This window comes from Musca domestica, unplaced genomic scaffold (genome assembly GCF_030504385.1).
Source record: "Musca domestica strain aabys unplaced genomic scaffold, Musca_domestica.polishedcontigs.V.1.1 696, whole genome shotgun sequence".
Classification (NCBI taxonomy): domain Eukaryota; kingdom Metazoa; phylum Arthropoda; class Insecta; order Diptera; family Muscidae; genus Musca; species Musca domestica.
The window spans coordinates 58,453-72,148 of NW_026712382.1; the positions used below are offsets into that span (position 1 = coordinate 58,453).

Here is a 13,696-nt window from a genome sequence, read left to right on the forward strand (position 1 = left end):
CCATGGTACAATGATATGAAGGTAGGGCTATGATACCATATGATTTCAATTTTTTTTATTTTCTTGGCTTAATATGTCATCTTTATTTGTTTACGTATGTGTTTTCTTTTCAATAACAAAAAAATTGATCAGAAAACATTCAAATTCGGATGTTTTCAAAATGTTTATTTCATCGTATGCATCGACAAAATCTAGAGTTTTTGTAGCGAAATAATCCTTTAGAGATATATAGAACCTGGTTTTGAAAATAAGTGTTGACCTTTCATTCAGTTTTCGCGGTTTTCAATTATTTATTCAAAATAAATGCAACAAGTTGTTTGATTTTAAAATGGTTTGGATACTAATTCTGACATTACAAGCCAAACAGGTAGACCTCTATACTTGCAATTTTTTCAAAGTTGACCTACCTTCTCTTCATTGTACCATGGTTCTTGCTTCAATTTATTTTTTTTTTTCATTTTATTATTCCTCTTTGTCATTTTTTTTTTTGTGATTTTATTATTCCTCTTATGAGCTATTACTTAAATTCTTACAAAAAAAAAAAAAAAAAAACGCTTAAATTACATCACTGGATGTTGTATTGCCAATTTTGTTGCTCTTTACTTTCGTTCTTTCTAATTGGCATTGACAACTCTTGCTTGATATTGCAATTGCTACGGTTACGTATGGTTGTGTGTGGAGTGCAGTGGAGTTCTCTCTCGCTCTCATTGTGGGGATCTCTTTCTATGCTGCATTTGCTGAGTTCTTCCTCTTTCCTCAATTTAGTTCAGTTTTCCTTTAATTGTCTTCAAGTGCGGTTTGCGTGGACGCCATTTCATTTAGAATTTAATCGAATTGAAATAAGTTTATAGTTGTAAATAAAATAAATAATTCAAATTGTAATTAAACGGTTACTGTCGCGAGTGTATTTATTTAAATATTGTGTTTTAAATGTAAAAGTATGATAATGTAAGAAAATGAAATGCAAACTGTGGCTTTTAAAGCAAAGACGGGCAGAGAGCCGATGTGCCGTCTAATTCTCTCAATTTAAAGTCTTGTCATGTTGGTGCAATAGTGTTTTTGTTTCCGTCATTTTTTCGGCCCAATTGGAATCGTGCAAATTGTGTTGGGTGCCAATATTTCGCGAGTGTTTTTATTTAAAAGCAGGGTTTACTTATAACATTGTGAATTTTTTGATGAGATAAATGAGTGCCGTTATGAATGAAGATGAGATGTGGATAAAAGGTAAGAAGAAGCAAATTTATTGAACTTGTTACATTTTGCCCTTTTTGACTTCTTACAACGGCGTTGTTCGTTAGTTACTTTTACTAAACTGGCGAAAAGTCATGGCTTTTGGATAATTTCTCTTTCTATACCCTCCACCATACATAGTATGGAGGGTATATTAAGTTCGTAATTTCGTTTGTAACTCATCATCATTCTGTTGTAATCACGCTAGACTTAAAACGAATAAAGATATGAAGCTGAAATTTTGCACAGATCACTCTTTTGTCTGCAGTCAAGTTCGAAGATGGGCTATATCGGTCCACGATATCCTATAGCCCTAACATACCCCCTATATTCAGTATTTTGATGATTTAAGCATTTCAATGGAATCGCCTGCAATTTTACACAAGGAATTTCTTTGTAAGTGCTTTATTCCCTATATTCGGTATTTTGATGATTTTAGCTAAATTTTTCCATGGAATTGTCTAAAAATCCATACCAGAAGTTCTTTTTAAGTACTTGATCCTTGGAGCCCACATGGGTTGCCCATATTCGACGGACCCATCTGGCAACGCCATAACTTTTGACAGAGATGTCACATCGCTTAATGACATACCGCGTTTGAAGCGTCAGTCCAAGCAGATTTTTACCATGAACCAATACACGCCACGCGAGCGCTCTGAAATAGTTGAAATTTACATTCAACAGAAGAAGTCAATTGTGAAAACTCAACGTGCTTTTAAAACATTAAAAAATGTGAGAAGTGCGCCTTCTAAGAACACCATTAAGCGTTTATACGACAAATTTTCGACTGGTAAGGCTCTTTCTAATCCGAAGAGGACATATAAAAGTCAACCAAGACGATCGGCCGAGAATATCGCTGCCGAACGAGCCAGTGTTGAGAGGTCCCCAAGAACATCCCAAAAACGCCGTTCTCAGCAGTTGGGCATGGCTCGGTCCACTTTACAACGGATTATTCGCATTGATTTGCATTTGTTCCCGTACAAAATTCAATTGACGCTAAGAATGTTGCCTGCGGACAAGCCTCGTCGATTGGAATGGGTCCATGGGTCCGTCGAATATGGGCAACCCTGTACAACGGTACCCCCTTGATATTCGATATTTTGACAATTTAAGGGACATTATTCACCGGATTTGTTTCAAATTTCGTATTAAGAATTCGTAGTGGGAACTACAGCCTATGACAAAAAAATGCGTATGCAGGTCCACGTCTTCCTATAGCCTCCAAATAACGGTACCACCCAATATTCGTTACTTTGATGATTTTAGCTACATTATTTACCGGAGTTGTTTCAAGTTTCGTATTTAGAATTGGTAATGGGAACCACATTCTATGCCAGAAAATTGTCTATGCAGCTGATTTTTTTCAACTTTCGTATTTGAATATTATAATGGCTTATAACAAAATTTTCCTACGCAGGTCCACGTCTTTTATAGACCCTATATAACGGCTACATTCGGTATTTTTAAGATTTTAGTAGAATTTGTTTTGTTTCTTTGCAACAATTCAACTTAAAGTATCAGTTGTGAGATATGACCCAAGTCAAGTTTAGGGCCCTCGTGGATCAATTTAAAAATGTTGCCACAAGAAGCTCGGTCTTCTTGGCAGCAACGGAACATTTTTTATGGGCAAATCCTTTCTTTCCGAATACAGGCTCCAATGTAAATTTAAAAAACTGTTAAGGAATTTAAATTGCAGATTTTAAAAAAAAAAATACTCTTAAGGACCTGATATAGTAAAAAAAATATTAATAGAGGGAGTGAAATTTTGATTTTTTTTCAAGTAGCTGAAATCGCCTATTTATACCCTTTTTATACACATACACCACCACACAGTGGCAAAGGGTATAATGTCTTTGTGCATTTTTTTTGTAACATGGTGAAGGAAGCGAGGTAGACCCCCATAGTTACTTTTGAAGATCGTCAAAGAATCACTTTCTGAGTCGATCTGTCCATCCGTCCGTTCATGTATTTTGCCAACAAAATGCAGGTAGCAATAATTATCTAATTGAGATGAAATTTTCCACAAATCATTTGCTTGGTCTAAGGACGAACCCTATTGAAACTGGTGATAATCGGTTCAAATTTATATATAGCTCCCATATATATCTTCAACCGATTTCGGGTTAATTGTGCACTTAATGGCGACTATCAGCCCAAATGAACTGAATCTTGGCAATTTCGACTGAATTCATCCGAGAAACAAGTACCTCAAATTTGGAAATCGGTTCAGATATAGCTATAGCTCCCATATAAGGATGAGATAAAAAAATTTAAAAAAAGTGAATTATGGCCTTCAAACGGCCAATGAAACCGTCACACGCTGCCATTGTGCCCTGGCAATGAAGCGAGGAATCTGATTTTGTAACCATTCTTGGGTGGCGCGTGCTGAGTGCTGAGAGTGATTGTGCTGAGTCCTGTTGTAATGTGCGAGGTCTGCGGCCAAAATATGTGAGTGCCCAAGGCTTTAGTACACCCTCCCGAATATTTTCGCGATAATATTCGGTACTTATTCTGATACCATGGTCCAATGATACGAGCGGAGAGTGACCATTGGTTATTATGGCGGCCCACACCATCACCATGGCCGGCGCTTGAGTTCTGGTGGCCAACCGAAGGTGCACATTTTCAGGTGACCTCTTTGGCAAGTAAACACGATCATTTTGTTTTTTTACAAACTGCTGAACAACGAATGTTTTCTGATCGGAGAAAACCAAATTCGACAGTTCACCACTTTCAGCCTTATCGAAGCAACTCTTTAGCTCTTTTTTCTCTATTTTGTTTCAGATGCGGTGTAAGTTCTTGCACTTTTCGGAATTTCAATGGCTCATTTTTAAATATTTGTTGAATAGAATATTGCGATATGTTCAGCTCCCGAGCCATTTTTAGCCACTTCGACGCGGTTTACGATTCGCTTCTTTACTTTTCGAACCATTTCTGCTTATGTTGCTGTTTTCTTCCGCCCACTTCCTTGACGTCGGCTTACGCTACCAATATCACGGTAACGAGCGATAGTACGAGACACTACGCTGGAGTGCTCCAACGATAGCCACTTGTGGTTTTCCAGCCAAATATAAAGAAATCACACTATAACGCTAGAATTCCATTACGAATAACTTTTTTTCTGGAAACTTCTTACCAAAATGCTTTTGTACGCCTGTAAACAATTTAATGAACTGTCACTGGAATAATTTTAACAGCTGTCGGACGAGTAGCTTAGAAATGACAGCAGTCTGAAGTTGGTTTTTTCATCTCATTCTCCAATTGTGAATACTTCAGAGCCATGATAAACATTCAAATAAGGTTCATAGTCATCTACTTCACATAAATTCCGGATATAAACTTTTTTGTTACGGGAGCTCTACTAAATACGCATATTGGTGTGGGGTATCATATGTGCGGCCCCGGTCGGCTTTTGACTTTTTCTTACTGTTTTTTTTTTTTTTTTCCAGAAACTCAATAAAATTGTGGATTTTTCACAAATATTTTCAAGAAACTAAAACGTTTATTCTTTTTTTAATTTCTAATTCCAATTCCTAAGAAAATCTATTTTTATTCAATATTTTTTTTCTACTCTAAACATATAAAACTAAAACTAAGCATAGCAAAGACGTTATAAAATAATTCCATAAAAGACTAGAAGCTGATGCAGCTTTTTCGTTGATGTCGTAGAAACGTACTGTCATTGTAAGGGGTACTTCGATCAGTTCATCCAATGAAAATTCCAAATCATGACGTTCACCCAACCACAAGGAGGCATGTTCCACGCTACGATGATGTTGCTGTCCTGGCGCGGTATTAAGGTACACATAACCCATATGGAATTCATAGGCCAAACTCAGCAGAATATTGCGGCACACAAATGTACCAGAATTCTCCAAATATTGACCAAATACCTGATTGAAATCGGTATTGAAAACATTTAGCTGTATCCATTGATGCGAATGATTTTGGGGTTTACCCAATTTGGAAATGTACAACGAGGTGATATCTGTGGCATTGAGATTTCCATTGAAAAGTTGTTCATTAATGCGATTTTGCAGGTCCAGGCATATTGAGGTGAAGTTTGCCTTTGATGGATCCTCAAGATCTAGGGTGTCATTTTTCATGCGAATTTTACATTGTTTGGCAAAATTTACACCAAAACTTATAGATTCCGCTTGGGAGGATTTTCCGGGACCTCCACAAAGTCCTTTGTGTTTTTGCATAATTTTCAGAGAGTTGATTGCTCCACCACCTTCATTGCCCTGGGAAAAGAAATCCAACACTCGATTCTCATCCGTTAAGGGTAGAGATTTATTGTAGGCCACATATTTGCCCAGGATAATGGGTTTTCCCAATCCATAACCATATGGACCGGAAGAGGGTTTTATTTTCCAAATTTGTCTGGGAGAATCAACATTTTTCTCAATCTCCTTCAGACTTCCATTCACAAATTGTATATCATATGTAAACCAGGACTCTTGGTTGCCCACTGCCGACGCTTCACCATTCACATCCCTATGCCATAAATCCACCACAATTTCATGTATCCTGGTAAAATTATGAAATATCCTTATTTCGATTTCATGGATTTCAGAATTTTCCAAATTTCCCTCAATGACTTCATGGGCCGCTTGGCATTTCCTGGCCATGCACCAGCGCAGGGTTATGTTTCCTGTAAATTTTCTGAGCTGTTTTGAATCATAGATATTTTCCGGGAAATTTGGGGATTTTACAACTCTAAAGTTTTCGTGTAAATCAATTAATTTCAACTGAATCTCCTCTAGGTTCTCACTGTGCTGAAGACAGGTGCGTTTTTGTGATTTTAAATATTTTATGGGCTCCATGGTCTGGCAGTAGGGAGGTTTTAGGGATGAGGGGAGATCTGAAAGGATAAGATGGGGATAAATTAGATCTACAATTTTTACAAGTATTTTCTCAAGGTACCAGCCAGGGTGGATTAAAAAAAATATTTTCCAAAGGACCAAAAACGTGGAATTTAAAAAAAAATATCTTTTTCAAAGACCAACAGAGGCATGGATTTTTTAAAGAATATTTTTTCAAGGACCATCCAAGGCGTGGATTTTTTACAGAATATTTTATTAAGGACCATCCAAGGCGTGGATTTTTTAAAGAATATTTTTTCAAGGACCATCAAAGTTGTCGATTTTTTACAGAATATTTTTTCAAGGGTCATACCAGGCGTGGATTTTTTAACGAATATTTCTTCAAGGACCATCAAAGTTGTCGATTTTTTACAGAATATTTTTTCAAGGGTCATACCAGGCGTGGATTTTTTAAAGAATATTTCTTCAAGGACCATCAAAGTTGTCGATTTTTTACAGAATATTTTTTCAAGGGTCATACCAGGCGTGGATTTTTTAAAGAATGTTTCTTCAAGGACCATCAAAGTTGTCGATTTTTTACAGAATATTTTTTCAAGGGTCATACCAGGCGTGGATTTTTTAAAGAATGTTTCTTCAAGGATCATACCAGGCGTGGATTTTTTAAGGAATATTTTTTCAACGAACATCCAAGGCGTGGATTTTGTAAAGAATATTTTTTCAACGACCATCCAAGGCGTGGATTTTTTAAAGAATATTTTTTCAACGACCATCCAAGGCGTGGATTTTTTAAAGAATATTTTTTCAACGACCATCCAAGGCGTGGATTTTTTAAAGAATATTTTTTCAACGACCATCCAAGGCGTGGATTTTTTAAAGAATATTTTTTCAACGACCATCCAAGGCGTGGATTTTTTAAAGAATATTTTTTCAACGACCATCCAAGGCGTGGATTTTTTAAAGAATATTTTTTCAACGACCATCCAAGGCGTGGATTTTTTAAAGAATATTTTTTCAACGACCATCCAAGGCGTGGATTTTTTAAAGAATATTTTTTCAACGACCATCCAAGGCGTGGATTTTTAAAGAATATTTTTTCAACGACCATCCAAGGCGTGGATTTTTTAAAGAATATTTTTTCAACGACCATCCAAGGCGTGGATTTTTTAAAGAATATTTTTTCAACGACCATCCAAGGCGTGGATTTTTTAAAGAATATTTTTTCAACGACCATCCAAGGCGTGGATTTTTTAAAGAATATTTTTTCAACGACCATCCAAGGCGTGGATTTTTTAAAGAATATTTTTTCAACGACCATCCAAGGCGTGGGTTTTTTTAAAAATATTTTTTCAACGACCATCCAAGGTGTGGATTTTTTAAAGAATATTTTTTCAAGGACCAAAAGAGACGTGGATTTTTTTAAGAATATTTTTTCAAGGACCAAAAGAGACGTGGATTTTTTTAAGAATATTTTTTCAAGGTCCACCAGAGACGTGGATTTTTTTAAGAATATTTTTTCAAGGACCACCAGAGACGTGGATTTTTCAATGTATATTTTTTAAAAGACCAACAGAGACGTGGATTTTGTTAAGAATATTTCTTTCGAGGACCAACAGAGACTTGATTTTTTTTAAAGAATATTTTTTCAAGGACCGACAGAGATTTGGATTTTTTTTTCAACGACCATCCAAGGCGTAGAATTTTTAATAATATTTTTTCAACGACCATCCAAGGCGTGGAATTTTTAATAATATTTTTTCAACAACCATCCAAGGCATGGATTTTTTTAAAGAAATTTTTCAACGACCATCCAAGTGTAGAGTTTTTTAAAGAATATTTTTTCAACGACCATCCAAGTGTAGAATTTTTTAAAGAATTTTTCTTTCAACGACCATCCAAGTGTAGAATTTTTTAAAGAATATTTTTCCAACGACCATCCAAGGCGTGGATTTCATAACAAATATTTTCTAATGGCTCAAAAAACGGGGATTTCATAAAAAATATTTTCCAATGGCTCAAAAAACTTGGATTTCTTAAAAAATAGTTTTAAGGTATTAAAAACTCCGATTTTTTTAATTTTCCCAAGGAACCAAAAAAACGTGAATTATTGAAAAATATTGTTATTGTCTTACCGAAATTCTGCACATCCTTTGTCTTCATATTCAGCACCTTTATTGGGTCGCCATACATATAAAACTCTCGGTTGGGAGGTGCAACATCTTCCCTCAGCAAACTTGGCCATTTGTAGTAATGAGAGGTATCGGAAAAACTCCCTGAGTCCTATAAATACAAAAGATATTAAGAACTGTTATCCCATAAACCCTCTCCCTCCCTCCTTACCCCTCCTACCATGGCAACCGCTGTTGGCAAATTTGTTTTGAAAACACACAGCCAACCATCCTTTTCCTCACACGTGGGCAGGCCATGTTGAAATTTGAAATCCTCAAAACGTCCCTCATGCAATTCAAAATCATTTAAGGTCTCTTTGAGGCATTTGAATACCTTCAAAGCTTCGGCAGGACAATCAGGATCACAACAACAATTAATGTCACAACCATTTATAGTTAAATCACAAAAACAATATCTGGATTTTTGACCCACATTCTGAGAAGAGAGGGCCGAAGTTTCTCCGGCTATGTCCGTTGAATTGGTAGTATCAGGGGCAATTGTGGTGGTAGTAGTTGTGGGAGATTTTGTTGCTTTGGATTTTTTGGGCTTCTTTGTCGTGGTACTTGGTGCCGTAGTTGTGGTTGTCGTCGTGGTGGTGGATTTCATAGGGCTGACTTCCTTTCTGGGTGGAAATTCGGGCCATTCGGGTTCTGTGGTGGCTATCGGTGGAAGTTCTGAAGAAATGGAGGAAATTTCTGTTGAAGTTTCTCTATCTTCAGCAAGGTTTGCTTCCTCCGTTGTCGTTATTGCTGTAGGGGTAGTAGATGTTGTTGTTGTTGTAGTTGTCTCTAAGTGTTTTGATATTCCTATCTTAACGGCCTCTAGATAAAGAAGTGAGGGAAGAATTATACAACTTAGGAGTATTAATTTATGGAAAGACATATTTTTGTTAGGGGTTTGGATGGGGTTTCACTTGAACTCAATACCGAATTTGGCAAAGTTACGGAATATTACGTTGATGTCGATGATAATTTTACCCGAGGTGCGGGTTTGCAGTTTGTATCTGAAAAGAGTATAGAAAAATATTTTTTTCAAAGGATTTTTTAAAAATATTTTTTCAAAGAACCAAAAAAAAAAGGTTTTACAAAAAACAAAAAAAAAAAAATCAAAGGACCAATAAACGTGGATTTAAAAAAATATATTTTTTCAAAGGATTTTTTAAAAATATTTTTTCAAAGAACCAAAAAAAATGGGATGTTTTACAAAAAAAAATTTTTTTTCAAAGGACCAATAAACGTGGATTTTTTAAAGAATATTTTTTCAAAGGACCAATAAACGTGGATTTTTTAAAGAATATTTTTTCAAAGGACCAATAAACGTGGATTAATTAAAGAATATTTTTTCAAAGGACCAATAAACGTGGATTTTTTAAAGAATATTTTTTCAAAGGACCAATAAACGTGGATTTTTTAAAGAATATTTTTTCAAAGGACCAATAAACGTGGATTTTTTAAAGAATATTTTTTCAAGCCAAACAATAAACGTGGATTTTTTAAAGAATATTTTTTCAAAGGACCAATAAACGTGGATTAATTAAAGAATATTTTTTCAAAGGACCAATAAACGTGGATTTTTTAAAGAATATTTTTTCAAAGGACCAATAAACGTGGATTTTTTAAAGAATATTTTTTCACAGGACCAATAAATGTGGATTTTTTAAAGAATATTTTTTCAAAGGACCAATAAACGTGGATTTTTTAAAGAATATTTTTTCACAGGACCAATAAATGTGGATTTTTTAAAGAATATTTTTTCAAAGGACCAATAAACGTGGATTTTTTAAAGAATATTTTTTCACAGGACCAATAAACGTGGATTTTTTAAAGAATATTTTTTCAAAGGACCAATAACGTGGATTTTTTAAAGAATATTTTTTCAAAGGACCAATAAACGTGGATTTTTTAAAGAATATTTTTTCAAAGGACCAATAAACGTGGATTTTTTAAAGAATATTTTTTCAAAGGACCAATAAACGTGGATTTTTTAAATAATATTTTTTCAAAGGACCAATAAACGTGGATTTTTTAAAGAATATTTTTTCAAAGGACCAATAAACGTGGATTTTTTAAAGAATATTTTTTCAAAGGACCAATAAACGTGGATTTTTTAAAGAATATTTTTTCAAAGGACCAATAAACGTGGATTTTTTAAAGAATATTTTTCAAAGGACCAATAAACGTGGATTTTTTAAAGAATATTTTTCAAAGGACCAATAAACGTGGATTTTTTAAAGAATATTTTTTCAAAGGACCAATAAACGTGGATTTTTTAAAGAATATTTTTTCAAAGGACCAATAAACGTGGATTTTTTAAAGAATATTTTTTCAAATGACCAATAAAAGTGGATTTTTTTAAAAATAGTTTTTCAAAGGACAAATAAACGTGGATTTTTAAAAAATATTTTTTTAAAGGACCAATAAATGTAGATTTTTAAAATAATGTTTTTTCAAATTACCAATAAACGTGGATTTTTTAAAGAATATTTTTTCAAAGGACCAATAAACGTGGATTTTTTAAAGAATATTTTTTCAAAGGGCCAATAAACGTGGATTTTTTAAAGAATATTTTTTCAAAGGACCAATAAACGTGGATTTTTTTAAATAATATTTTTTCAAAGGACCAATAAACGTGGATTTTTTTAAATAATATTTTTTCAAAGGACCAATAAACGTGGATTTTTTTAAATAATATTTTTTCAAAGGACCAATAAACGTGGATTTTTGAAAGAATATTTTTTCAAAGGACCAATAAACGTGGATTTTTTAAATAATATTTTTTCAAAGGACCAATAACGTGGGTATTTTTTAAAGAATATTTTTCAAAGGACCAATAAGCAGTGGGAGTTTTTAAATAATAGTTTTGTTCAAAGGACCAAGAAACGTGCCTTTTTAAATATTTTTCAAAGGAAAATACGTGATTATTTAAGAATATTTTCAAAGGACAAATAAACGTGGATTATTTAAAGAATATTTTTTCAAAGGACCAATAAACGGGATTTTTAAACAATTTTTTAAAAGGACTACGAAGCGTGGATTTTTAAGAATATTTTTTAAAAGACTAAGAAACGTGGATTTTTTAAAGGATATTTTTTAAGGACTAAGCAACGTTAATTTTTTAAAGATTATTTTTTCAAGGACCATCAGAAAGAATATTTTTTCAAGAACCCATCAGTAAAGGTGGATTTTTTAAAGAATATTTTTTCAAGGACCATCAGAAAGAATATTTTTTCAAGGACCCATCAGTAAACGTGGATTATTTAAAGAATATTTTTTCAAAAGACCAATAAACCTGGATTTTTTAAAGAATATTTTTTCAAGGACCAACGCAGACGTGGATTTTTTAAAGAATATTTTTTCAAAGACCAACGCCGACGTGGATTTTTTAATGAATATTTTTTCAAGGACCAACTCAGATGTGATTTTGTAAAGAATATTTTTTCAAGGACCAACGCAGACGTGGATTTTTTAAAGAATATTTTTTCAAAGACCAACGCCGACGTGGATTTTTTAAAGAATATTTTTTCAAGGACCAACTCAGATGTGATTTTGTAAAGAATATTTTTTCAAGGACCAACGCAGACGTGGATTTTTTAAAGAATATTTTTTCAAGGACCCATCAGGGAACGTGGATTTTTTAAAGAATATTTTTTCAAGGACCAACGCAGACGTTGTTTTTAAAAGGAACATATTTGTTAAAGAATATTTTTTTAAGGATTTTTTAAGAATTTTTTGAAGGATATTTTTTAGGGATTTTTTAAAGAATATTTTTCAAGGACCCATTAGGAAACGTAAATTTTTAAAGAATATTTTTCAAGGACCCATCAGGAAACGTGGATTTTTAAAGAATATTTTTCAAGGACCCATCAGGAAAGGTGGATTTTTTAAAGAATATTTTTCAAGGACCCATCAGGAAACGTGGATTTTTTAAAGAATATTTTTCAAGGACCCATCAGGAAACGTGGATTTTTAAAGAATATTTTTCAAGGACATATCAGGAAACGTGGATTTTTTAAAGAATATTTTCAAGGACCCATCAGAAAACGTGGATCTTTAAGATATTTTTCAAGGACCCATCAGGAAACGTGGATTTTAAAGATATTTTCAAGGACATATCAGGAAACGTGGATTTTTTAAAGAATATTTTTCAAGGACCATCAGAAAACGTGGATCTTTTAAAGAATATTTTTCAAGGACCATCAGGAACGTGGATTTTTTAAAGAATATTTTCAAGGACCATCAGAAAACGTGGATTTTTTTAAGAATATTTTTCAAGGACCCATCAGGAAACGTGGATTTTTTAAAGAATATTTTCAAGGACCCATCAGGGAAACGTGGATTTTTAAAGAATATTTTTCAAGGACCCATCAGAAACGTGGATCTTTAAAGAGTATTTTTAAGGACCATCAGAAAACGTGGATTTTTAAAGAATATTTTCAAGGACCCATCAGAAAACGTGGATTTTTAAAGAGTATTTTTAAGGACCATCAGAGAACGTGGATTTTTTAAAGAATATTTTTTTCAAGGACCACCAGTAAACGTGGATTTTTTAAAGAATATTTTTTTCAAGGACCCATCAGAAAACGTGGATTTTTAAAGAGTATTTTTAAGGACCATCAGAAAACGTGGATTTTTAAAGAATATTTTTTCAAGGACCACCAGTAAACGTGGATTTTTTAAAGAATATTTTTCAAGGACCACCAGTAAACGTGGATTTTTAAAGAATTTTTTTCAAGGCCAGTAAACGTGGATTTTTTAAAGAATTTTTTTTCAAGGACCACCAGTAAACGTGGATTTTTAAAGAATATTTTTTTCAAGGACCACCAGTAAACGTGGATTTTTTAAAGAATATTTTTTCAAGGAACCAGTAAACGTGGATTTTTAAAGAATATTTTTTTCAAGGACCACAGTAAAAACGTGGATTTTTTAAAGAATATTTTTTTCAAGGACACCAGTAAACGTGGATTTTTAAAGAATATTTTTCAAGGACCACCAAAACGTGGATTTTTTAAAGAATATTTTTTTCAAGGACCACCAGTAAATGGATTTTTAAAGAATATTTTTTCAAGGACCACCAGTAAACGTGGATTTTAAAATATTTTTTCAAGGACCACCAGTAAACGTGGATTTTTTAAGAATATTTTTTCAAGGACCACCAGTAAACGTGGATTTTTTAAAGAATATTTTTTTCAAGGACCACCAGTAAACGTGGATTTTTAAAGAATATTTTTTCAAGGACCACCAGTAAACGTGGATTTTTTAAAGATATTTTTTTCAAGGACCACCAGTAAACGTGGATTTTTAAAGAATATTTTTTCAAGGACCACAGTAAACGTGGATTTTTAAAGAATATTTTTTCAAGGACCACCAGTAAACGTGGATTTTTAAAGAATATTTTTTCAAGGACCACCAGTAAACGTGGATTTTTTAAAGAATATTTTTTTCAAGGACCACCAGTAAACGTGGATTTTTTAATAT

General features: G+C 33.3%; 1 protein-coding gene across 1 annotated transcript; it reads right to left on the minus strand.

Annotated features, from left to right (window-relative positions):
- Positions 1-4,744: 4,744 nt before the first annotated feature.
- On the minus strand, positions 4,745-9,221 carry LOC101893395 (tectonic). The gene is made up of 3 exons (XM_020034731.2): positions 8,394-9,221; positions 8,186-8,333; positions 4,745-6,094 (listed from the first exon to the last, which is right to left on the minus strand). The coding sequence occupies exons 1-3, from the start codon at positions 9,102-9,104 to the stop codon at positions 4,803-4,805; spliced, it is 2,151 nt and encodes a 716-aa protein (XP_019890290.1). The 5' UTR covers positions 9,105-9,221; the 3' UTR covers positions 4,745-4,802.
- Positions 9,222-13,696: the final 4,475 nt, after the last annotated feature.